Source organism: Nothoprocta perdicaria, unplaced genomic scaffold, assembly GCF_003342845.1.
Source record: "Nothoprocta perdicaria isolate Ctin4 unplaced genomic scaffold, notPer1 scaffold_221, whole genome shotgun sequence".
In the NCBI taxonomy this organism is placed as follows: Eukaryota; Metazoa; Chordata; class Aves; order Tinamiformes; family Tinamidae; genus Nothoprocta; species Nothoprocta perdicaria.
In genome coordinates, this window is record NW_020455423.1 from 1,020,270 (window position 1) to 1,046,871 (window position 26,602).

General features: G+C 42.3%; 2 protein-coding genes across 3 annotated transcripts in view; one reads left to right on the forward strand and one right to left on the reverse strand.

Annotated features, from left to right (window-relative positions):
- The first annotated feature begins 45 nt into the window (after positions 1 to 45).
- On the forward strand, positions 46 to 16,179 carry PEX3 (peroxisomal biogenesis factor 3). Its single transcript, XM_026039191.1, has 12 exons — positions 46 to 155; positions 4,668 to 4,799; positions 6,134 to 6,215; positions 9,259 to 9,302; positions 10,584 to 10,708; positions 11,963 to 12,029; positions 12,114 to 12,168; positions 12,351 to 12,507; positions 13,247 to 13,317; positions 14,034 to 14,156; positions 15,128 to 15,224; positions 15,643 to 16,179. Exons 1-12 carry the CDS (start codon positions 83 to 85, stop codon positions 15,724 to 15,726), a joined length of 1,110 nt encoding a protein of 369 aa, XP_025894976.1. The 5' UTR covers positions 46 to 82; the 3' UTR covers positions 15,727 to 16,179.
- A 459-nt stretch (positions 16,180 to 16,638) lies between these two features.
- The window catches only part of FUCA2 (alpha-L-fucosidase 2), a 12,277-nt gene continuing 2,313 nt past the window's right edge, over positions 16,639 to 26,602 (reverse strand). Inside the window, exons 1-7 of one of the 2 annotated variants that reach the window (XM_026039190.1) lie at positions 26,424 to 26,595; positions 25,208 to 25,395; positions 22,128 to 22,467; positions 21,312 to 21,522; positions 20,260 to 20,450; positions 18,961 to 19,069; positions 16,639 to 17,656 (exon numbers count right to left, since the gene is read on the reverse strand). In XM_026039190.1, coding sequence (XP_025894975.1) covers positions 17,516 to 17,656; positions 18,961 to 19,069; positions 20,260 to 20,450; positions 21,312 to 21,522; positions 22,128 to 22,467; positions 25,208 to 25,352 — 1,137 coding nt within the window. In that variant the 5' untranslated portion in view covers positions 25,353 to 25,395; positions 26,424 to 26,595 and the 3' untranslated portion in view covers positions 16,639 to 17,515. Of the gene's footprint in view, positions 17,657 to 18,960; positions 19,070 to 20,259; positions 20,451 to 21,311; positions 21,523 to 22,127; positions 22,468 to 25,207; positions 25,396 to 26,423; positions 26,596 to 26,602 lie in introns of those variants that run through there. The other variant, XM_026039189.1, reaches the window with a different exon arrangement.

Here is a 26,602-nt window from a genome sequence, read left to right on the forward strand (position 1 = left end):
CGGGCGCACCGGGGCGGGGCGGGCGCCGTTGGCTCCGCCCCTTCCGCCGAGGCGAGCGGCGGGGCCGGGCCGGGCGCGCAGGATGCTCCGCTCCCTCTGGAGCTTCCTCAAGCGGCACAAGAAGAAGTGTCTCTTCCTCGGCACCTTCCTCGGCGGTGAGCGGCGCGGCGGCGGCGGCTGCGCGGGGGGCGGCGGCGGTGCGGCCCCTTGCCGGTGGTTTGGGCCGTTAGCGGCGCCGTTAGGGCCGTTGCTGGCGGCAGGGGCTCGCGCCGGGCCGCGCGGGCAGGTTCCCGCCGCCCCGCCGGTGCGGGCCGCGTTGCGTAACGGCGCGCGGCCCCCTGCAGCGCTCGCGGCCGTCGTGGCGCCCGCGGCACGGGGCTGGACGGCAAGGAGAGAGCGGCCGCGGGCGCGGAACTCCATGGGAGGGCGAAGCGAGCGGCGTTTCTGGCTGGTTCTGGCAGCCCTTGCCTCACGAGCCCCTCTAACCCTTGGAGCGGCCGTTGCGGCCGTTGGATCGGCTTGTTGCGGCTTTATGTGTACTGCGTTCCCCGGTTTGTTACAGGTCTATAAACAAAACCGTGCTCTGATAGATGGAGGCAAGGCAGCTTGGCGCTCTCTGTGGTTATTAATGGCTGTTAATATTAATGCACGTCTGCGTGGCTGATCAACAGCCTTTCGCAATCGTTAGGTACGGCTTGTCAAAAGGCACGGTTGTCTCTTCACACACACAGTTATCAGATCCACGTGATCTTAACGCAAACAATGCAATTAAATGTGTGAAAGTTGCTGGGAAAGCATGCATCTGTTTATATTCACATGCCCAAACAGTTAAAAATGCTGAGGGCTGAGGGGTTTCTGCAGTTCACTGSCCCCTTTTTTACTTTTTGATCCAGCTGAAGTCTCCTGTGAAAGTGAATTGTAGATATTTTTGCCTTGCCCTGTTATTTCTTCTGTATCCTTTCAGCGTGGGTTCCTTCTGTGTTTGTTCAGCAGTGYGCAGATGGGTGCATGATAGTGGGTTAAAGGCTGGTTTCTGAAGTACTTGTCAAACTGCTTTCCAAGGTAGTTCCCTCACCTGCAGGTTTCTGTCTGCAAGCGTGGCAGGGTATTATGGTAAACAGTTTCTGAGCCGTACTTGGTAGTCTTGAAATCTTGAATTTGTATGTAAAGAGCTCTCTGCCACATGGGGACCAGGTTGAATTTGCAACTTTTTCCTTATGATTGCTGCTGTTTATGTACAGTTCAGTGTTGCTTTTACTGAAATGTTAGAGTGAAATGTCTTTTTTTTTTTCTTTTTTAAGAATTTATTGAAGTGAAGATGAAGTCATTTAAAATGTAACTGATCAGAAAAGATGCTGCGCTTCTAACAAGTGGTTCACCTTTTGCAGACTGAACTTTGAGCTATCCTGCCGTTRCAGCATGGAGCAAGTAGCTGCTTCCTCCTGCTGTGCTGGATCCGAGGGCTTTGAATTGCTGTGTGGTGTTTGAGGGCTATAGTGAACTTGGGCATCCAGGRGCAAGAGAGTAACATTAGCTGCCAACAACTGCAACTTACACCACGATGCCTTAAGGCAGCCTGGCATTGAAAAGAATTTACTCAAGACTTCTGCACGACAGTGGCTCAGCAGCTGAATCATGAGTGCTCTGGTCCTTGGGAGTTAGTTGCAGTCAGGCTTTAGGTAATCCGAATCCTGAGATCCACAGCTGACTTTTCCGAAAAAATACTGCCCAGTGTTGAGGGGTAGGATGCAAAAAGTCCCATCCAAGTCTACTTTTTAAATATCAGAGCCTGGGAGGGGTCTCTCTCTAGCGGCTTTTGGAAGCTGTAGRTGTGTCTTCTGGGAAGGGGGATGTAGCAAAGGAAAATGGAAGATCTCTATTGCCAACCGTAATGATCTTAAATCTTTGATCTGCATGTGGTCAGAGTTTGGTATGAATTAGTTARTGATTCTCTGCCTACATACTGATACGGTGTTGTGCTTGTATTATATTACGGCAGAATTAGCCCCTCTAAATCTGTCTCGCTTGGCACCTTTGCTTCTGCTTAGTGAGGTGGATTCCTTGTGCACTGCTGCTGATTGCCATTCCCAGGGTTTCTGTGATTGTTAACACTACATCTCCAAAAGCAACCTGTAGCAAAACCCTTGAAATAGGAATGTCTCAAATAGGTGTAATTTGCCAGAAATATTGAGATAGGTTGAGAGTTGAACTTAGCAAAGACCCTATAGAAACTCTTCAGGCATCMATTCTTCTGGCAGTTTAAGGTAAATTGTACCTTAAGAATAAATCTTTTAAGGGTACCAAAAGTTAGAGTTTGGTCAGGAATCAACTCCACCAGACACGTTTTAGGTAAGGAAAGAGTTAGTGTGTTTGAGCTACAAGGACATGTTAGGTCCTTACTGGATAGGTAGAAGACGGATCCCTTATAGCACTCAGCACTGAAGGCAGATTTCAAAAGATGTTACAAAATGATTCACTGTGTTGAAATTCCCATATTGCTGTAGGCGAGCCACTTCAGGGTGTGTTTGAAATATATAGTTCTGATTTCAGTAGTGATTAAATGTATTGAAACTTTGTTTGTTGCAAGCTTTACCTTGGAGAAAGAACATTTCAGTTCAGAAATGCATCTGCTTAGCAAACCAAAAAACTTGACTTCTGAATAGGTAATAAATAGGTTTGATGGAAATGGAAGTCAATGATGCAAGAGTAAARTTTGAGTGCTTTCTTTTTTTAAATACAATTTGCAACTGTAATGGGATAACTGTGCATCAATTGAACCATGATTTTGTATGTAGCAGAAGCAGCAGCAGAAGTATGTAGCTAGAAGYAGCAGAAAAACTCATGTCACGAAGTAATGGTAAAGTTCATTATTTGGAAATACTTCAGCGTAGTAAGTTATTATTTCAGTATGAAGTAAAATTTACAACCACCCTTTATGCAATGCATACAGCTGTATCTTYCTTGTATAAAAGGAGGTATATTTATTTTCCAAACTCTCCCTCTGTTGTTATTTTTAAGGCCCTCCTTATTCTTTTTCTTGAGGTACAGCTCCCTGTTGCTCCCTGAACAACTCTTCTGGCTCCATGAAGTCAGGGTGCATCCGTGGGCACACCCCTTGTGTTGGGGGCCTGTGTTGCTGGGCAGGTGAAATAGATGGTTTGGGGGTCAGTCTGGGGCACAGGCTGAGACTCTGGGCTTCAGAGCACAGTTGTTCTTCGCCCAGTTTTAGTCATCTGTCTTTCTCTTTCCTGATGTTTAAAAGCTGCTGATGTGTTCGAGGCACACAGACTACTGTGTGCTAGCATGATATATACATGGATGAAATTCCTAGCAACTTTTGAAGTGAAAAATATGTATTTGAGAGGAGCATTACAATGGGGATAAAGATTACTTAAGGCTGTAAAAAGGCTTCCCAAAAACGTCTTGATGTCTCCTGGCTAGTAATTCCAGCCTCTTACTCCTTACTACCTGCAGAAAAGAAAGGGTGAAGAGCAGTTAAGAAAACGATAACTCATGGGAAGTGAGAAATATCCTACCTGTTTGAGGCTGTCGACATGAAGGTGCAAAGAGCCTGCAGATTTTGTAATCTTCTGTGRCTCACATTTAAATAGGAAGAAACTATACAGTGCTAGAGGATGAGAGAGAAATTAGAGCATATTTATTGCAATTGGCTGGTAAGAGATCACTGTAATCGTTGCTCCCAGAGGATGTGTGTATGGCGGATCCCTGATGTTGCCTGTGTTGTAGATTAGCCAGTGTCAATACATTTCACTTTGCAGGTCAGTTTTAGAGCAGTGGGGGTTGCAGTATCAGATCCTTGCTCGGGTTCCCGTATCAGAATCCTCTGACCTCAGCTGATATAATCCTGGTTTACCCCACTAATCTGTATTTGACCCTTGTGTGATGGAGAAATGTTCACACTCCTACTTGCTTCAAGAGTTGGTGTGTTAACAAAGGTAGACAAAGGTCCATGTAGCAGTTCTCTTTTGGATAGCCTCATATGCTGATTTTATTTATGTTCATTCCTATGGGAAAGATACTGTATGATGTTTTTTATAACTGTTTAGCCGATTAGAGGGACAGATGAGTATAGCGCTGCTGCTGCTTTCTGCAGATCTCTTACCCCTGTTGAGAGGTTAAATTGAGATATCTCAGTTATTGAGAAGAAAAAAAAAAAAACTTTTCCTATTTTAATATGAGGCATTTTCAGTAGTTGCTTTAACAATCAACTGACTATTAAGCAATTAGCTGTCTCAATCTTAATTATGGCGATGCTACTGCAGCTTATTGCTCTGGAAAATGCCCATGATTCTTCATGAATTTACTTTCTGTAGTCTCATGTCCGCCTGCACTGTGTGCACTGCCTGCTAGTTTTAGAAGGATATCTTTTTAAAAAACACTTTCAGCCTTTATCCTTCTCTAGACTTGATAGATTTAAGTTTTCTTTATTCTTTCTGTTATTCTGCATTATTCTCTGTGTAACTATTGCTTCAGTCTCCTACTTTCATATATTTCAGTAGTACCAAGAATGCCTTTTTTGAAGGACAAAAAAAATTTTAGAAAAGCTTCTTATTATTTACCTTTWTGGTTTAAAAACATTGAAAGGAGATGGAGGGGTGGTTGTTCACATTTTTAATGCAACTTGTCATATAAAAATCTCTCCGTAGGCGTCTATTTACTGGGAAAGTATGGACAGAAGAAAATCAGAGAAATTCAAGAAAGAGAAGCAGCTGAATACATCGCCCAAGCACGAAGACAGTATCATTTTGAAAGTAATCAGAGGACATGCAATATGACAGGTAAGAGAAGGAAATACTCAGTGTTCTTGATAAGTAGAATTATTTGGGGATCCATGCTACATATTGATGAGATGAGGGAAGAATAAGAAATGCAGGAGAATTCACATTCTTAAAAATTGAATGCTATTGTATAAATGTAGTCAGTTTACTTAATAAAAATGGAATCAGAAGAAGAGAGTACTGGAAAGATTTCCAGAGGTCCTCTGAGCCCTTGGTTTTGACTATATTCATCTGTATATATATGTAAATAAATGAAGGTTACAGTTTTTGTCAGTTCAGAACCCTTCCTGAATTCTTCTAAATGGTAGGTAGAATTAATGTGTGATCCAGTTTCAAAAAAGGCTGAATTTATAGCAGGATTAATACTCACAGTCATTTTTTATTTGCAATAAGAAACACATCAAAACATTAGTTTCCTACAGTTAGAAGAATTAAAGGCTACTTCAACAGCTTAGGGACAAAAATGAAAGCAATTCTGTTATAGCATTTGTCCCTGGCTTGTGGAGAAGAGATAGCAGGGTAAAGTTTAACAAAATTGTCACTCATTTAAATATGGTGTTCAAAACTATTTCTATAAAACAAATTGGGGAGTTTTTCCTATTTCTTTTGAAATTTCTCATGGATTCCTGGGTTGCTGAAAATGCTGAATGTGCTCTATTATCCCTATCAATCTGTATTTCTTTTTTTAATCTTTTCCATTTTGTAGTACTGGATTTTTTTTCTTTTTTTCTTTCTGGCAGAGGCTGAGCCTTGTTGTGCTGTTTGTTGTATCACATCCAACAAACATTTTTTTTCCTTCCATAATTTGTGTTTAACATTTATTCTGTTGTGCATACTTGTTTTCCATTTCCTGTTTCCATCCTGTAACAGGAGTTTGGGTTTTGAGTATTTGACAAGTTAAAGATTTTTTTTTTCCCTGAAAGCTTCCCTTGTTTAAAAGATTTTTCCTTCCCACTTACTGGAAAAGAACTAAAAACCTTTTCTCCTCATCTGAGGAAATTCAACAGTGTTGATTTTAGCCATTTCTGCTTCTGGAGTTTAGAGGACAGGTACAAGCAGACACACACGGCCTGATTACGTGGCTAGAGCCGACTGGAGCCCTGTAGCCACATTAGAGCCACCCTCTTTCCAAGCTCATCAAGAGGCAGGCAGGTAATTGCAGTGAGCGCTCCCAGGACTCCCCGTATTGCTTGTCCTTGTAGCTGTGTATCCTGAGCATGAGATCTATGTTATCTACTATCTAGAGTGAGAGAGAGAGGGCAGATAGTGAGAGCTGGGGACAGGGCCAGGATGTTTTTCTTGATGTTGACAATTTTTTTTTCTTTCAATGGTAGTGCTGTCGATGCTTCCAACATTGCGGGATGCCTTAATGCATCAGTTAAATTCTGAGAGTCTTACATCTCTACTTAAAAATAGGTAAGACCTATTATGACCTTAAGACCTTAATTATGTTAAGGATAGTGTCTTCTGATCACAAGTTGTTGTTTTTTTTTTTTTTTAATAATATGTGTTTGCAGTTTGGAGAACACAGGATTTTAGTTTTAAGGGTGTTTTAAGTAGATACTTGAACTTCTTGAACTGAAAAGGCAGAGGGGGATTGGGGATGAGGAAACAGTGCATCAGAGGTTGCTGTCAGGTTAGTCTTTCAAAATGCTCCATGTTCTGGTGCTGCGGATGAAGGTGTGGCTCTTTTTTCCTTTCCACTTGGATTTGAGAAGTTGATTTAAATTGCTGCACTTTCCCAGTGCTATTGTTGAGCATACCAGAAAATGGGTAGAAAAGAATATTTACTTAATATGCCAAAATTTGTCTACGAGAAGATCTCGTTAAGTTAAACTCTTTTAACTTAGAATCCTGGAAGTTCCTTAAATGTGAACCTTGTTACACTGTTTTAGCAATTTGAGGTGACCAGGAGCAGAGGAGGGAAGCAAACTTCAAGCTTCCAGAGAAACATTTCAAGAAGGAGCAACACAGGAGGCCATCAGTGTTCAGGCTCTCTGATATTCAATTGCATTGCATCAAAATGAGAAGGAGATGGGAGCTTAGGAGTTGCTTTTGTAGTCTGGTAAATGTTATATGCCTCCCAAATATTCAGCACTTGACTTTATTCTAAGTCTCTATTTTATGTTTGCAGTACTTCTTACCCTAGTTCTGTAGCAGGTAACAGCTTTCCCGATAAACAAGGGTGAAAGAAAAATGGAGTACTGACTAGCAGCTGGGTCCTGATAAATTGTAGCAGACACAAACTGAAAAATACATTTCCCTGGTTATACTTCAAACTTGCAGGCTTAAACCAAAATATTGCTGTTGCTTTATGTTGTGAGGAAGAACCTCATGAACATGAGCTCTGCTGTAAAGTATTCGGACACAAATGAAGTGGCTGAAGTTGATGTAATTGGCTTATCTTTCTCTTTCCTGTTGGCATGGAAAACTTGACGCTCCTAAATAACACATGGCCTTTAGTCCTGTTATGTGCAATGTGCATCACTTGTAGAAATATTACTCTTTTTTTAGTCATTTGCCTTGTTATAGAATGGCTTTTAAAATGGTAGCTTATGAAAAATAGCATGTRTAAGCTGGCTTCACTTGTGCCACGGATCTTCTTTATGTCTCTTCCAGCTATCCTGTCTTTATTCTGTCTYTTCACTTTCTAGAGTTGTAGGCTTAATAGTTCATTATGTCAGTATTATTTGATAGCGGTGAATTTAAAGATGATTGTTTATGTGAAAGATGATGTTATAGTCAAAGTAATGTCAAAGTCCATGTGTGCGTGTTTCAGAAAGATGAGAACGTCCCATAGTGAGCTGTATCTGTTCAGATAAATTATTTCTAAAGAAGTGTGTTTCTAAGCATAGTTTAGTTTATTAGGTTTTACAATAATCTGAAATATCTTCCCAGTGTATTTACTTTTGGTTTTGAATGTATTGCTTTGCCAAATGTCTCCCAGATTACTTTCGCATATTATTTTGTTCATCGCAGAAATAGAGTAGCCCTCCTTTACTGACATTGCTTTTCAAAAGAGAAAGATTGGCKAAATTTTTGGATGGTTATCTTGCGCTCACCTCTGTTACTGCAGCTGTTAAATTGCTAACGTTGTCTCTGGTTTGTAGTTTTAAATGTGTTGTCAACTTTAGGCAGTTCAGTTGCTTCTGTGCAATCTACAGCTTGCCATTTTGTCTGCAGAATATGTACAGTCCTAGGAACTAGTTAGGCCAAAAAAGTAACTGTGATTCTTAACAAAAGAAAAATGAAGCTTGAAGTTGTGTACATGGAGCAGAACCCCTTTTTCATGGATGGTCAGGAATTGGGGTAGGGATGAGTCTKGTAAGGCAGGGGAGATGAAAATTCAGATCCTGCAGCTGTGCTGCACGGGGGGGCTACAGAGAGCACTACTGGGGAGAAGAGAAGGCTGAGAGGGGGTCTGATTAATATGTGTAAGTACATGAAGGGGGAATATAGGGAGGAAGGGGCCAGGCTCTTCAGTGGCAGAACAAGGGGCAATGGGTGTAAATTGAAACACAGGCAGTTCCATCTCTGGAGATCTTCCAAACCTGCCTGGATGCCGCCCTGTGCCCCGTGCTCTGGGTGTCCCTGCTGGAGCAGGGGGGCTGGGCTAGATGAACTCTAGAGGTCCCTTCCTACCTCAACCATCCTGTGATTCTGTGATACTGTCTGTGTTTAAATATATGTGAGATAAAGGCCCTCACAAAGGCTTGCCACGTTTGTGGTCAAAGGGCTTTTTTAGTGACTGCTTAATGTACAAGTTCCAAATTGATAATATGACTGTATATAATCCACATCAGTAAATAATCAGGGGCCTGGAACATCTGCCATACGAGCTAAGGCTGAGGGAGCTGGGCCTGTTCAGCCTGGAGAAGAGGAGGCTGAGGGGGGACCTGATCWGTGTCTATAAATACCTCAAGGGAGGCAGTGAGGAGGAGGGGGCGGCCTCTTTTCAGTGGTGGCCAGCGATAGGACTAGAGGAAATGGCCACAAGCTGAGCACCAGAAGTTCCACAGGAACTTAAGGAAACATTTCTTGACTGTGAGGGTGACAGAGCCGTGGAACAGGCTGCCCAGAGAGGTTGTGGAGTGTCCATCGCTGGAGATCTTTAAAAGCCGCTTGGATGCAGCCCTGTGCCACGTGCTCTATAGGTGACCCTGCGTGAGCAGGGGGGTTGGACTCGATGACCTCTGAGGTCCCTTCCAACCTTAAGCATTCTATGATTCTATGAAATATTTTATATATATACCTAAAGTTTTATATTCTGTATGACTTTATAATGTATTGTTTATATACTATTTTCCTGAACTATACAAATCAATGTAGACATAAACCTAATATAAATAATTATAAAAGTTTCATAAACTAGCCTTGGAACTTTCCGATCTCATTTGGCTTTTGTAGTGATTTCCATGGAAAATATACTTTTTAACATTTCTATTTATTTTTCCCACAGGCCAGCAAACAAGTTAGAAATATGGGAGGATTTAAAGATAATAAGTAAGTGTAAATAAAAGATTCTGTCTACATAACCTTTAGTGTAAATTCAAAAATGTCTATCAGAGTCTTTAAAATGCACCTAGCCCACCGGGGTGGGTTGTTGTTTCAGCATGTATGAAGTTGACACCCCACCCTCCAAATCCTTCCCACCCCCTGCCATGGGGAGAAATCTCAGTTAGGAGGGTTTTTGGTTTTAGTTGTCCTCAGGGAAGTCAGAAGCCCAGCCCAGCGACCAAGGTGAAGGATTTTACTGCTTCTCATGTTATCCTAATTAAGAAAAACTTGTTAAAGCTTTCTCTACCACCATAGGAAATAGGAAAATCAGAGTAGTTTTTCAGAAAATTACATGCTAAACGTAGCAGAAAGCTTTTCTTGGAAACACAAGCCAGCCCCTGTATGACTTTTTATTTATTCTTTCCAAGGTTAAGTTTTGAGTAATCATCATACCAGTTGGAACCCTTTGGTTCATTATTTTGGCTGATAGAAGAAGAGACAGAGAAGGTGGAAGAGATAAGTCTGATAATTATGTAGTGAAATGCCACAGAGTTGAGGTTAATATCCCTTATGGTTTCCTGCTAACATTTATTATTCTCCTCTCCCACCTCACACTTCATTTTTCTTTCCTTTTTTTTCCCACAACACCTTTGCCAAACCTGGTTTTTCTCTGGTTCTTTTCTACTGCCGTCCTTCCTAATCGGCGTTCATCCAAATTTATTCATGTTGCTTTCACACGTTCTCTGTTGCCTAGTGGCTGGTAGCTGATGCTCATTTTCATTTTCCTTCTCCAGATACTGGCTGCTCCTACCTTAGGTAACGTTTTTTTCCCAAACTGCTGTTCTACCTTCCCAGCCTCACAYGCGTGATGAGGGCTAACATGTTGTGCTCGTTCCTTGGCCTAGGGAAGACAGTGGGCTTGACAGCACAGCCGTTTTCCTTAGCAAGCCATCCATGGAAGGGTACCACAGATAGGGGTAGGGTACTGTGGTAGGGTGCACCTTCTGGAGCAACTTATGTGATTTATTTATTTTTTTCCCCCACCCTCCAAAGTACCTGTGTAACAGGCTGATTTCAAATCGCGCAACACTTCAGCTGTGGCCCCGAAGCATCTTAACTGTAATTGTCTTGGCCATGARCTGTCAAATGTGCTTTAGGACAGCCAGTGAGAAGTCGGTCTGTATTTAAAAGCACTAGTATTTCTTTTGAGCCTTGGAGAGCTCTGTTCCCTTCTTGACTCGCCCTTATTGCCTTAGCACTGAAGTGATTTCTTTGTCTCTTTTCAAGGTTTCACAAGAAGCATCGTGGCTGTATATAGTACCTGTATGCTAGTAGTTCTCTTACGAGTCCAATTAAATATTATTGGCGGTTACATCTACCTGGATAATGCTGCAGTCTGCAAAAACGGCACAGTAAGTGTTTGCTTTGTTTCAGAGTGTAGCTCAATGGATAGATATCGGGGAGAGAGAAAAAGGGTACAGCTTAGGAGTGTTAGCATGAAACCAAGAGGACTGTAAGAGTGCAAGCTATTGCAGAATAGCTTTTGTCTGCAATTATATTACTTAGAGAAGGTTAATATTCATATTTAGCATGTATAGYAGTTTTCCTAGTTAAATTTTCCAGAACTGAAGAAGAAAACTGTTAACTTCTGTATTTGACTGCTTCATCTAACGCCAGGTGCTTCTGTAGCCCGTATACCTAAATGCCTGTGTTGGTGGTGCCGATYAAAGCTTTTCATTTATATGGTATAACTATCAAAAGTGCAAACTTTGATTAGTTATCATTCTTGTTATCTTGATGATAGCTCCTGCTGAAAGTGAAGGAGGAGCAAGTCAAGCCACATCTGAGGGTTTTAGAAAAATTATTCATTTGGGGGCAGAAATGATGGAGGTCGTGTTTCATTTTGTAAAATCTGGAAAAGGTTTTGGGCAAGCTGAGTTTTAAGTATGAGTGTGTTTTCTCTTACTTTTCCAGTAGAGAAGGGGATTGATAAGATCAGATCCAAGGCATTGAACTGGAGCAAACTGAGTTCCCATCTCAGTTTCTGAAAGTTTATTTTCTTTCACATGGGGACTTAGGCTCAAGACTAACAAAGATCACTAAGTAGCTTACTGTGCTAGGGAGATGAAAGGTCCTATTCTTGCCTGGAGTGCAGTTTTTCCAAGGAACTTCCTCAAATGAATGTAACCTGAAAGCAGCTTTTTAATGCCGCTAAAGAATACTGTGGAGGAGAAAATTGCCAAAGAATATGTGGATGATCCCTTGGGCCAATGGCAGGAGGAATTGGAAGCTGCAGCCTGTGACTGGTGATAGAGGAGATGGTTTGAGACTGTTGTCTCCCTTGCAGATAACCTGTAATGACCTATGTGGATATCGTGGGTAGTGTCTTGCTGTTCCTTAACATCTGTGSAGAAAAAATGCCAGAGTGACAGGCAGGTACTTGGCTATAGCAGATTTGACCATAATGAACTGAGCACGTGGTTGAAAGGGAGAAGGATGACCTTAGGAAATTGCAGTAGACCAAAGGGAAGTCATGATAATTTCTGTTTATTTATTTATTTACTTAGGGGTGGAACAAAAAACACAACCTCCTTGAAAGGATTTTTGCACTGTTCTCTACTGTCAGCAAGTTACCAGCTTTTCTTTTTTTTCTCCTTTTTCCTCAGACACCCCTCGCTCCCCCAGAGGTCCAACAGCARTATCTGTCCAGTATTCAGCACCTTTTAGGAGATGGTATGGTACTATTCACGTCTACTTGCTCCTAGACTTGAGTAAACCATCAGAATATTAATAATTTTGTCACTTTTCTTTTTCTAGGCCTGACTGAGTTAATCTCTGTTGTTAAACAAGCTGTGCGTGAAGTTTTTGGAAGGTAAGAGCATGTATATCTCTGGGCTTAGCTTGGTATCTTCACTGTAATGACTGATCTCGGAGCTGTGACTTTTCCCGCAGGGAAAGACACAGTGATTTTTCCCTGTGAACACATTATGAATAAATGAAGGAAGTGTCATTATTAATTTCTGCAATTGACATGGTATCCTTTTTCCTTTCCAGTGTTTCCCTTAAGCAAACTTTGTCTCTTCTGGAGCTGGAGCAGAAACTTAAAGATATCAGGAAAGTAGTGGAATGCAAAGAGTCAGATAAGATTACATCTTATTATCCCTTGTGTCATTATCTGATGCCAGATGAAGAAAACCCCTTGGCAAGCCAGGTATTCTAATTTCTTTCATCTATCTTATTTTTAAATGAGAGTCCTCTTTTTGTGCCACGGTACTGTCTTTAGTAAATGGCAGYGCCTGTTCTTTCACGAGTCAAGTGCACTTATCTTCTTAACCTAGGCAATGTCAGCCTAGAATGTCGGCTTTGAACTCAGAAGCACAACCAAATTACTGCTTTTTGCCTGTGGTGCAAAGGTGGTGCACAGGAAAGTGATGGGGTCATGATTGGGATTGGATTTGAGCTGGAAAATGGATAGGAGTCAAGGGAAAGTTGTATCAAGTGTCAGTTCCAACATTAGAACAATTCCCTAAATCTTCGGAAGGCTCTTTGTCTCCATCCCCATCGTGGAGTTGGGGAAGCTCATTCCTGACTTCAYGTTGAAGTAGCATAAAGAAGCAAATGGAGCTTCAGTCGGTGGCCGTCACRTACCTACCCCTTTAACATAGGTGAATATGCAGATTTTATCTTGGTTTTGGAGGACAGAAGTGGAAAAAATACTTTGCTCAATTACRCTAGTATTTCTTTCTGATATTCTCAATTTTAAAATTACCTATGAAAAGGAACATTATTATTTTTTTAAAATGTATCATGGTATGAAATCCATTTCCAAAATTGATTTGCCTCAACACTTATCCCGAGCTGACTCTGGGATGCATAACTATACTGTTACTGCTGTTCTTACAGTTGCCAGTGGATTTCTTGTTGAAAATTCTGTGTTTTGCTTTTTCTAGGCYTATGGACTCACGGAAAGAGACACTGCTACAATTAAATTACTTAATGAAACTAGAGATATGCTAGAAAGGTATAAATATCCAATACTGAAAAAAATAGTCTTAAATAAAAAGTTGGTGAGGTTTTAATTGCCAAAAYGTGACCATTTAACCATTGCATTGCATTAAAATTTTAAATTCAGTAACTGTAGGCTGTGGCTTTTAAATTTGAGAGCTCTGGAATAGTAGGATTTAAATAGTTTATTTTTTGTTCTTTAGAGTCTTTTTCTTTCTTTTGTGAAAAATAGTGTTTTTTCGTGCATTGATAAATATCTCAGAATCATAGCATTTTGGCTTAATTTCTTTTACCAGAATAGGTATGGTTTTATGAGTGGCTGTATTCATCCTTTTACGAGGCAGCTACCAAAGTGAGGCTTCCACAGTAAACAATGTATACCAAAAAATTTAGTTTAAGTGCCAAACTGTTCTTAAAATGCATATAATTGTTAGACATCTGGGAGATTTTTGAGCATGAGAAAAGCCCCTTCTATGTTAGTGCTTAATGAGAAAGAGAAGTGATGAATACTTGTAATTTATCTGGTCCTCATTAATGTTGGGCTGACTTGTTTGGTGTGAAGCTATTTGGGGAGGGCAGYATTTCTTCAAGTGGCCTTTCCTCTGTGTTGTGTATCTTAACTAGGGAAGGGACATCTATAGCTCTCAGTACTTGTCTGTTGGTTTATTTATTTATTTTTAGTTTGAAACATAAATCCTGGAAATCAAAACCAGTATTTGTTTACTTTTTCAGTCCAGATTTTGGTACAGTTCTAAGCACGTGTTTAAACAGAGGATTCAGTCGATTGCTGGACAACGTGGCTGAGTTCTTCAGACCTACGGAGCAGGACCTCTGTCAGAATGGCTCTGTAAATAGGTAACTCTCTTCTTTTGCTGGRGTTTTTAGGTGTTTCGGCTTTTGGCTTCGTAGTGAATTCCAAAAAAGAGAACTAGAGATTTTCCAGCTTATGTGAACTCTCGTGCTGGGTAGAATTTGGGCTTGGTTTATGAAGAAACCGTGTCCTCGTTTTGCTGAGGTGGAGAGCTGCTCCTCACCCATGCCATTGCTAGAACTTGCCCCAGGTACCTTCCCATCCTTACTGAGGGATCTCAAAGTAGAAATCAATGAGGCTTCTCTGGGTGTGTGCCAGCAGTGCCCAAGCAGGCTGCCCTGCTGCCCTGCTCGAGGGGCTTGCTGTGCTGGGCTCTGCGTGCCCCAGACCGGGCAGCCTTGGGCACTGCCCCGACTGCTCGCTTGCCTGCAGGCAGCAGAGCGTGAGGTTCTTCGCTGCACTGCTGAACAAGGTGCACTTGGCATCTTCTAGCTCTTTTTTTTTCTTTAAGACTATGTAAAATTAGCTGTTATTCTGAAGTTAACCTTGTTTTAGAACACTGCAGTGAGAAGCTGAGTTCTGCATGAAGCTGTCTTCCTATCAAATCCTGTGTTTCCTATCAAGTCCCGTGCTTCTGTGATAACTCCTGTACACTGTTTTTACTGTAATATCCCAGAGGTTCTACTGTGGCTTTAGACAATTATCTTGACAACTCTTTACCGACACACAAAAATGTGCTCTGGCTAAACGCATTTTTTCTTGCATGGAAGCAAGTGTAAGGCTGTGTAATAAGGACACCAGGTGAAGTCTGCTGTGGCAGCCCTCTGTAGTCAGTGAAGGCCTTGACAGGGAGAACAACCAACTTCATCTGTACATTTAATAGTCTATGCAAAATGAAGTTCTGCCAACTCTTACACATAAAGTAATAATTATTTTGAGTTGTAATAATKATAAAATTTAATGGCTTCACAGTACTGGAGCAATTAAAGGTCAACCTTTTTTTTTTCTTTCCTAGTCTTTCCAGCGTCAGTCTTCCTTTAGCCAAGATAATTCCAATAATAAATGGGCAGATCCATTCAGTATGCAGTGAAACTCCCAGTCACTTTGTGCAGGTAAGAATTTTCATTATTTTAATACTCCAAATAAAATTTAGTAGTGTAAGCCTCTGTTTAATAACATACCTTTGTATGTTTGGTTTTTTCATTGCCTTTAAAAGAAGCAAGAGCAGCTGGTCCAATTGAACTTTTTGTACACTTGCAGCCTCCCAGAAGATGCGTATGAGGCTTTTGTTTGCTTTCACTCTAGAATCCCTTCTCTCTAATAAGGTGCAATAAACACAGRAAAGCCTCTCAACATGGTTCTACTCATAAGCTCACTATTCTGCTCATAAGCATTTCTAATTCAAGAAATTTGAAATTAACTCTCTGTGGGAGAGCCAAATGCTCTTGTGGTGATAAATGCAACTAACAGCAAAACCCAGAAAGGGGAAGGTGTGTTGCTTAAGCAAATTCTTCTTTCCCTTTCTTCCAGGACCTGTTGATGATGGAACAAGTGAAAGATTTTGCTGCTAACGTGTATGAAGCTTTTAGTACCCCTCAGCAACTRGAGAAATGAACTGCACATGAGTAGGGATAGATCATGTATTTATAACACATCCCTTGAAACTACTGATTCAAAAAGGTTAATCTTACTATGGTGTAGGAGGGGTAGACTAGCAGAGGGAATATACAGCCTGAAAATGTTGGGAGTGAGCCCATATTTGTTCTATCTCATAGAATTCTGCTTAAACTGTCCTTCTAAAATATTCTTACTGAAAAAAGTCCCTACATGTAAAGACTTTTCTATTAAAAGCTGGCTAAAGACTTCCCTAATTTATTTACAATAACTTGAATTTCATCCACAAGGCAGATAGCCACATAGCAGTACTCTAACAAACAGCTCTTAGAAGAAGGAGAAAACAAAACTCCCTGGGATTTGTTATGTTTTTGGGCAAAAGAATGACAATAATGATTAAGAATAGCACAGAGCATCCTCTTCCCTAAAGCTTTTCTTGTTATAAAGGAAAACTTCTCTTTCTTTGACTTTATGAAGTTATCCCAAAGAGTCTGAAGTCATTTGACTGATGCAAACTGATGCAAACTGATGCACAGTCCTCCTCAGCAGGCAGGGGGTGGCATTCTTGCTTAATACTTAAAGAATGTGGATTTTTAAGAAGTTCTCTTGTTTATGCTGTTCAGACAGCAACTGCTGTACWCAACTTGTAAATATTTTATCTTAATTTGTATTAATTTTGAGCCTACTGTCTGTATTGTAATAAAATATTTTAATGTAAAGTTTGTGTGTGTAAAACTTAGTGCAGGTTGTGCTGTCTCCTTGCCCCCATAACGTGTGACTGTGTTGAAAGGAGAATGAAAGTAATGTGTAAAGCACTTCACATTTATTTATATTATTTAAACAATATTTTCTTAAGATTTTTTTTCCCTTATATTGAAAAAGCATACACTTGGTTTTCTTCCTGCTCCCCTTCACYGTGCAGACATGATCATTTGCAGAATTTCTCTATTTGGATGCAATCCACCTGCTGCTTAAAATGCTGATTTTTTTGCCAGAGTTGAAGATGCCTAATTCTTTCTTTAAGAAAAAAAATAGTCATAGACAATATTAAAGGAAATCTCATAAAAGGCACTCAGGTAGCTGCATAAAAAAATGGACCTAAACAAGTCATTATAAATCTTCTTATATAATGATAAAGATCAACTTAAAAAAACTCACAGTTCTGATTACAAAAATTTGTACTTAATCCTAGCCCCTGGCAAAATTATTCAAGAGTAGGAGTATTTAAAAGTGGGAGTAAAACTCAGACTTGCAAATGAAGATGTAATTACGCTTTGCAACAGTGGGGGGACCTCCTAACCTTTACAAAACTTTTCATGCAGGTACAGTACAGCCCGGAGCCAAAACCAGCACCTGCCCCTTTTTAGCAAGCACCAGGAACGCTTATTCTTCAAAAGTGCCACTTTTTTAAATGTAGAGTCTTGCGGAAGGTATTTCCTGCTTTAAAATAGTTTTATCACTGGCAGCTACATTAGCTGTGTGAGCACTTTTAAGAGGGGCTTCARTGAGGCTTCTTCTTTCTCGAGGCTTTGCAAGTAGAGCAGCTGGCTCAAAAGAAGTGGCGAGCACAGCAGAGGTGCTGAAACAGTTGCACATGGCGCTTCAGTGATCTAGTACTAGATTCCATCATCCCGCTTCCATCCTTTAATATTAGTTCATCTTTTATTTTCACAAAAGTGAAGTGCTTGATGTTTTTCACAGAAGGAAGCAAGAGCTTGAAATTCATGGCGAGCTGGGGGTGGTGAGGAGGCGGGGGAAAAAATATGCTGCCCCTTGAGTAGTTTCTCACTCAGTTTATGTTTGTCATTTGCAAAGCCCAGCCCCACTGACAGGGTAACTGCCTCAGGCTTAGTTGAGGTAGAGCTACCACCATCCCCTTCTCTTCCAGGGCAGCCCATTTCAGCAGTGCCTTGTGGCCAAGCAGCCTCACCTGAAATAGAAACCAMAACGGTAATTAGAGTCTTTTCAAAGTACATATAACTGTGTATTTGACAAAAGCAATGCTCTTCCATAGCTACTTTCCTCTCAGATTATCCTTAACTACCACTCCTTGGCCACTTGCCAAGACTGCCAGGTCACAGGACCTTGCAAAAACACTTGCAAAGTAGACAGGTAAGTAATAGAGGTAGTGGAGTTAGCTAAACATACATCTAAATTTCAGAAGTATTCAGGTTCATGAATGTACATAAACACTTTACAAACACTCTGCATGTGATGTAGGGCTACAGACACAAAAGTGTGGAGATTACTATCATCTCTCTCTTAAATGCCCATTTCCCAGTGTAAATTTAGTTTTGAGTTAGCATCAATTGCTGAGAGAATGTAGACAGTAGTCTCTGAATGAAGCTGACCTAAACAGCRTATGGCAGCTGCTGTGAAATGCTGAAGACTCAGGTGAAGTCTTTAAATACCAGTCTTTACTGCTCAAATATTATTATTCTGCACAGSCAGTCACCTAGGTGCCTCTCCGAAATTCGAGATGAATCTACATTTGTTTTAGACAGTGTTTGGTGTAGGCTTTTGAAACMACTGATTGACCCTCCTTGCAATGTTTTCATCCTGCTCACAGAGCTGTTTTACTGTTCTCAGTCAAAGCTAAACGAGGGGACGGAGTCTAGGARCACACAATGCACTTCTGTGGATGAGCACAGCTTGACAGACAAGTAGGGTCACAGCCACTTGCTGTTTTGTATCCTTGGATAACTAGAAGTCCTTTAAAATGTAAGTTTGTGCTTTCCCTACATGCAAGGCCTTGATTTGAAACTATTGCCCCTATTGCACCATTGCAGCACTTGCAATATAGCTGTATTGCAAACTCATGAGAATGGATACTCCTATAGAAAAAAAAATCCCGGTTTAGAATCTATCCTGGGAACAGCAGAGCTGGCACAGGATTTCCCGGCTGCTTGGCCTCTTTTTCAGATCCTCAGTCTGCAAGTTAAAAACTTGTCTCAGCAACAACCAGGCCCAACTCTATTTGTTAGAGAATATCCCACTGGGAGGACTATGACAAGGAAGGTCCTGGATTTAAAACTAACATTTTTGCTGGGTCTCTTAATATTCCCAGTCCCAAGAGCTATGCATTCCCCCAGCTGCCAGAAACCAGAGCAAACTGACAGAGATGGTAATACTTGAGATGCTTTCCACATGCCTTGACAATGTGTTCACTTTTTGCATTACATTCTGGGATAAAAACCCCATGGTTTCAAGGGAGTAGAGGAGAAGAGTTGATACCTCTGTTTCTCCAAGCGTAGCCCGTGGTTCCCCAAGTGCCAGCATTCCAGAGACGGGCCAGTTAAGGAAGAGGGCGTAGACTTTGCCTTCTGCAGGCCGCGACGTGTACCTGGTTGGAAACGGGCAACAGGTTTCCCTSTAAATCTTCCAAAGGGCATATATCAAATTCACACATAACCAGACAGAAAAAAAAAAAATAGATTTAAAAATCTAGTGTTAGTGGCATTTTCACATGGCACATAATCCATACCGTTTATGAAACTAATGTTGCCTGCAAATACCTTCCAACAAACTAGAGACAGTGGAGACTATTAAAGAAGGGAAGTGAAAGATCCTCTTTTATCTTTAGCAAGTACATAGCACTGCTGCTCACTCATGTAAGGAGGAGGTTACGAGGTACAGAGGAACCAATAATTGCACATTGCATTCAGGAAATGTGGTAATTTGCACCCATGCTCTAGCATATAACAACTCCACAGAAAAAAATTAATACAAGTTTGTGCAACAATAAATCTTTCACATTATCCACCATTTGTCCTTGGTAATGTTGGAGTACTTGCAAGATTTCTACAGACTTCTGTAATTTTAATTGCTTTTTTTATCATTGTTCCCAGAAATGCTTTTACTAAAGAGCTGACGTTTTAGCATTTCAAGGCTACGTCTAGATAGCCACATCTTACTGGGAGCAGGAGTAAAACAAAGTGCAGGGAAGCAGAGAAGAGGTCAGACCGAAACCCTTGCAGGTCATTAAGTGCCACAGCAGCTGTGAGGCACAGAGGCAGTCTGGAGTCTAGGCAGCGGATGAATTCAGTGATCAAACTATTGCTGTCATTTCCCCAAGCCTTTTTACCTCACAAAAAAAAATGTGGAGTAAAGCTGGACAGATCTTTAGTCTTTCTCCTGTTTCTCTCCCTCCCTCTCTCTCTCTCACATACACTCACAACAGTGAGACTTATTTCAACTGCACCAAAAAAAAAAAAAAAAAAAAAAAAAAAAAAAAAAAAACCCACTGCATAGCAATTCCAAACTTTGCTCTTTTTTAAACAGTTTCTGCTGCCAACTACGTTAAGCAGCACAGGATCATTAAGGAAACACATGCAATCCTCTCTTCAGCCTCTGGATCATGCCCAAACCACCTCCTCCGAGACCTGCTGTCCGCTCGTGTCTGCAGCCGTGCCACGACGCCCCTTAAAGCTGCCCTTAAAGCACACTTTTACTTCCAGCGCACGGACGAGGCTGCAAGCCATGAACAGTTCCCCGCGTGTCTGCGCGGCGCCGGCGCGGGGCGGCGCCGCTCACCACACGCCCGGCGCCGCGCTGTCGTTCTGCGCCCTCCACGGCCTCGTTGCGTACACGGCGTCGCCGTTGACTTGCAGCCAGGCGCCCATCTGCCGCAGGCGCTCCTCGAATATGGCAGCGATGCGGCCGTCGTGAGTGGGCCCGATGTTCATCAGGAGGTTACCCCCGCACGACACCGTTTCCACAAGTTGCTGAGGGGTTTTTGAACAGACATGTGGAACATATGGTTAAAAGAGAAACGGAAAAGAAAGCAAGCAAGCAAACAAACCAAACCCCACACTCCAAAGTGCCTGTTAAAGCCTGGCACGTTACTACAGAATAACGGACYGAACTGGCCACGTTCCTGCTCGGTGTCTAGGCACAGAGCGGGGCATCTCAATAGTCAACAGGAACACCCGAGCTCCCATAGGAGGCAGCTCAGTTATCTATTTTTCATGTCAGGAAATAGCCCCAATAGTCTCACTCCAATAGTTCTGACTGAATACATGTTTGAATGAAATCCTACATATTTTTAAACATTTTAACTTCTGCGGGAATTTCTTAAGAATTTTACTAACGGAACACGATTATTTCTCTACACGAGAGGAGAATAGGGTTTCATCATTTTTGTTGAAATTGAAGCAACTACTTCCTCTGTTTAATGGTCTGCCTATTTTATGGTAACAACAATAAAACAGTAGGAAGCTTTAGAAGTTTAGTAGCTAGTTTTCACGAATTACTTAGAAGAAAATTAAGCACTATTTTATTTAGAAAAAAAATTGTTTCTATTATTACTATAGAAACTATAGTTTCTATTTATAGAATCGAAACTATAGTATATTACTAATAGTTACTATTTATAGTATTTACTATACTATACTAGTTACTATAGTAGTATACTGTAGTAATTGACTAGTACTGTAGTATAGTATACTATAGTACTATAGTAGTTACTATTTATACTATTTATATAAAATGAATTATGATTTATTAATTTTTTAATTAAAAATGCAACTGAAATATGATACCACATGACAGTCAGGAGGGAGAAGCAGAAGTTCATCCTACTGTACCTTGACCAGTTCCTCAATCGTGAGGTAGTCATCCAGCTTCGCGTCCCTCCTGTAGCCCCACGACTGCCTGTCGATAGTCATGCAGTTCTCCCACTTGTGAGGGAGAAGGTGGCCGGGGTTGTACCGGTCACTACAGGTGTAGAAACCTCCGTGTTTGCAGATGCTACCGACTCCCCAGCGGTCATTTGTCACAACTGTATCTCGAACTGGACTGAAAATTCAAATTTAAGGTTGTTATTTTCAGAACTACAGACATGAGCAGTGAAATACCCTTCCTCACCCCTCAGAAAATAGTATTTATTTCAGTTCGATCAAATGCAATTTCAGGGATCTTATTCTCATCCTTTCCTAGTAACAGGCCCGGATCAGCATTTCTTAGGGAAGAATGCTGAGAACTTTCACGAGAGATCTGGGAGAGAGCACGCTGTGCTGCCTATCCACTGTCAGATGTGCAGTCCACAACAACAGCAACGTACCCATATGCTTAGGTTGTTCTGCTATTCTGCTTGCCCATGCTCTCCACAATACTTACAGAAGAATATAAAGTTTGGTAGAATAACTGGTATCATCTTAACTGATGAACTCAGTTTTAAAAATAAATAAATGAGCGGGGGTGGGGGAAGGAGACAGGGTAAAGGGCTTGCTTGTTTGTTTTAAAGCAAACTTAGATTCTTCTAGGGCAGACCTGCATTCTTGACACTKTATATTCCAGAAAACATAAGCCAAGCCCCAAAAGGCAGTGGCAATGAATAAAACATACAGAAAGTGCCCAGCTAGAAAGGGAGCAGAGTTTCCAGTTAGGAAATCATGACTTACCTGTCATTATACAGCCAAGCTAAGAAACCTGTGCTGTTCCAGTAAGTATCTGGTGCATTTCCATTCCCATCAGACCAAATTATTTCTGGTTGGTACTTGGTAACAATTTCATAGAGTTCTGGTAATGATTTGCTGGTTGGAAACATTCTTGTCTTGAATACATGGGTGGCATCTTCAAGAAAGAGAGGATTGAACCATTCAAATAAGGAGTGATATAACCCAAAACGCAAATCAGTCCTGTTTCTAATAGATGTTGCTAGTTCACCCACAAGGTCTCGCTTTGGTCCCACATCAACAGCATTCCAGTTCCAAGAGTATTTGGATCCCCACAAAGTAAAGCCTGAAAAGATAAAATCAAATGGTAAGAAACAGAAGCAGGAAAGGGGAAGTTTAAGTTCTTCTTTTTGCAGTTTGCAAATGTGTGCGCGTGTATCTGTGTGATGAAAATAATATATGTAATACTATGGTCATCATGGTGGAAAACATTTCTATAACCTCTGTCTAACCACTGGTAACGGTTTTACCATATGTATTTATGATGGTGTATACACATATTTTTCTTTTCACATTTTTCTTTTTCTTCCACACATGCATTTATAAATACCTTTAAAAACCTGCAACTGCCAAGTCTGTATTAAATTAGGATAAGTATTATTTTCTCCTTAGTTGTTCACTCCATTCAGATGTCCCATGAAATTAACCAAAAATACAGCAACTGGATTTGCACAGACCGTTTCAAATACAAACTCTCAACATGCAATCAACGAGAGGAAGACAAACTGCTCTTTCAGKTGAATGTAAATGACAGTGCAATCTGCAAAGACTATTCTCCTCCCATATGTTACATCTTCCACGAATGTTCAATTTTCATTTATCTTGACATTTGTAGCAGCTCAGTCACACAGCCAGTTTATGCGTATAAGCAGAATGCAAAAATTCCTGCAATAGCTTTTAAAACATCAAATATCAGGAGAAATTTAACTTTTCAGACATTCAGCAATCCATAAGCTCCACCACCATTCAGCTCAACATAAGCTGCCCCCAAAGGGACCCATAGGGACCTGGACAGACTGGACGGCGAGAAATCTCATGAAGTTCAACAAGGGCAAATGAAGGGTCCTGCACTTGGGGAGGAATAACCTCGSACACCAGTACAGATTAGGGGTGGACCTGCTGGAGAGCAGYCCCGCAGAGAGGGACCTCGGTGTCATGGTGGACGACAAGTTGACCATGAGGCAGCAGTGTGCCCTGGTGGCCAAGAAGGCCAACGGGATCCTGGGGTGCATTAAGAAGAGCGTCTCCAGCAGGTCGAGGGAAGTGATCGTCCACCTATACTCAGCCCTGGTGAGGCCACATCTGGAGACTGTGTCCAGTTCTGGGCTCCCCAGTACAAGAGGGATGTGGAGCTGCTGGACAGAGTCCAGCGCAGGGCTACGAGGATGATCAGGGGCCTGGAACATCTGCCCTATGAGCAAAGGCTGAGAGAGCTGGGTCTGTTCAGCCTGGAGAAGAGGAGGCTGAGGGGGGACCTGATCAGTGTCTATAAATACCTCAAGGGAGGCAGTGAGGAGGAGGRGGCGGCCTCYTYTMAGTGGTGGSCAGSGATAGGACTAGAGGAAACGGCCACAAGCTGAGGCACCAAAAGKTCCACAGGAACTTAAGGMAACACTTCTTGACAGTGAGGGTGACAGAGCCCTGGCACAGGCTGCCCAGAGGGGTTGTGGAGTCTCCTTCTTTGGAGATCTTTAAAACCCGCTTGGAYRCMGCCCTGTGCCACRTGCTCTAGGTGRCCCTGCGTGAGCAGGGGGGTTGGACTYGATGACCTCTGAGGTCCCTTCCAACCTTAACCATTCTATGATTCTATGATAAGCTCCACCAAAAGAGCTCAATTCTCACCTTCAGACAGCTTTACAAGCCCTGCATRACAAATTCAACAAATTCTACAATATTTTTGTGAAATAACCAAAAAAAAACAGCCCAAGGCTACTGGACTGCCTAAATGAATCCTGATTCTTTTGAACCCAGTGGGAACTGTGCCATGGGCATCACTCGGATGAGAATGCTGTGCACCAGAACTGGCACTAAGATGCATGAGCTGCTTGTTGCCTGTCAGGTTCCCACGTCTSCCCAAACACAAGCAACATTCCCTAGCTGTGCTGTCACATTGTTTCTTCATACTTCATGCTCTTCTTTGCTATCATGTTTCTTTCTAAMCATTCTTTTTCCTTAATTGTAAGGTGCTCTACCTACAAAAGGCATGTTGTCAGAAAAAAAAAAAAAAAAATTAGAAGTCTGTGGTGTTTGTGAGGTTCCCCTACACTTTCACAGAAAGGCTTGCAAATGTGAAGGTTTAGTCAAGTCTACCAGTCAGCAAGCTACACTACCTAAGAGCATCTTAGCAGGAGTCACCCACCAGAACAGAAAGGAAAAAGCATGGGCGGTGTGAGCTAAGAACTGAGAATAAATAATGGGACAATGACTCAGGCAACCCCCACAACCCCCAAAACGATTTTCTTCATAATAARCTTCTTGCATGATGGCAAATCCCTCACATCTGTAAAGCTGCAATATCCTGCTTTATTTCTTTCAGTGCAAGTGTGACCCCTGTCCTCTTAGGCATCCAGTTCAGATTCTGGCTCCTGCGGCATCAGGAAGAGCTGCACCCTGTGCATGTTCACACGGCTGAAATGAACTCCTGGAACCTACTCTGAAGTCCTTGGGAAATCTACACAGATAGTTAAACACCTGTGCACACCACTGTTTTATACATAAAGCAGCCCAGAGTTTACTCACACTGGTGCCTTAGGCAMTAAATTACCCAGCAGTCAAAGAAACTATAGCTACTGCAGGAAGCACCTACCCGCTCGGGCAAGAGAACCAGGGCGCAACCAGTTCCTCCTTCCACGAAAATTTTATGGCTGCAGCTATAATGTAAGAGGCAGGGAAATAAATGCATACTTCTTTGGCTGGGCCAGGGCAGGAGAGTCCATCTGCTCCCCCTTCTCAGCCCCCCTTGGCAAGCAGGGCAGTCGCTTGGGCTTTTCTTCAGCTGACAGAAACTTAACAAACCTTCCATTTACCTTCATGATGCTTTGACGTTAAGACAACGTATTTTGCACCCGAGGCCTTCAGAATATCTGCCCACTGATYGGGATCAAAGAATTCTGCTGTAAACAATGGCCCAAAATCTTCATATTTAAACCCAGGTGGATAATTTGCCTCCATAAATCTCACATAGGGCGCTCTCTTTTCTTTCTGCCAGTACCACCTAAAAAACACAGTAAAACATAACAGTAAAAAAATACAGCTGCCGATAATATTATGTAGACRCAGAAAAGTGAATTTGATGATGAGTTCCTATCTGCATTCATACTGAAGCACACGCTGTTAAGGACACTGGAAATGGAATAAAATCACTTCAGAAAGTAACAATTTCAAATACCAAAATTTCCTTTGCTCAGCCCTCTCTCCCAGCACTCTACTTTTTTTCCAAAACTCCACTCTGCAAAAGWCCTGAGATTTTATTCGGAGCATTAGCACAAAGCAGTCATACTTTGAAAAAYGAAGTTAAAAACAAAAAGACACAGTCTTACTCAGTGCCCTGAGGAGGAAAATCTACAGGAAGGCAGCTGTAAGCATAGGTCATGTAAGCAGCCTGAGTGTCACCAGGTATGCCTAATATATCTTACCCTTTTCTGGCCTAATGTAACTTACCCTTCTCTTGCCTCAGGCAGCAGCCAGACCGCTGCTCCCCACGCCCCACAGGACGCGAGACAACAAGGACGTGACAAACAACTTCAACTACATTAAAGTTTTTTGCGCTCTTTAGAAGTAAAAAGCAAAACTCACAGCAAGAGAATGAATGCGTGAGCCTGAATCTGATCCGTGCACAGGTGCTGCACACCAGCACTCCGAAAAACTCTTTTTTTTTTTTAACTAATTAGTAAGTGGTGAYGATGCCTACAAAACAAATAAACAACAAAAATCCTGAAACCCTTAAGTGAAACTCTGGAAGGAGCAGCCCGTGTTTTGTCTGCGGAAAGCGGCCGCTTGCCCATAGCGACCTTCCTTTGCTTCACGGTGCRTGCACTGAGCTTTGCCCGGCCGCGGCAGCCGCGGGGCTCTCAGCGCGCTCGCGGGCCCCGGGCCCGGCGCCTCCTGCCCCGCCGAGCCCGGGTACCGGGGCGCGGGTGCCGCACGCAGCCCAGCCCGGGGGCCGCGGAGCTGCCCGGGAGCTGAAAACGGGTGGGGCGAAACCGAGGGCAGCGCTGCCCCCGGGCGCGCGGGGCCGCTCACCAGAACCACTCGCTGCCGAAGCTGGGCACGGAGAACACGCCCCAGTGCACGAAGACGCCCAGCTTCGCCTCGTCGAACCAGGCGGGCAGCGGCCGCGCGTCCAGCGACTGCCAGGTGGGCTCGTAGCGCGGCCCGCAGCGCGGCCCGCCGCCCGCCAGCACCACCAGCAGCAGCAGCAG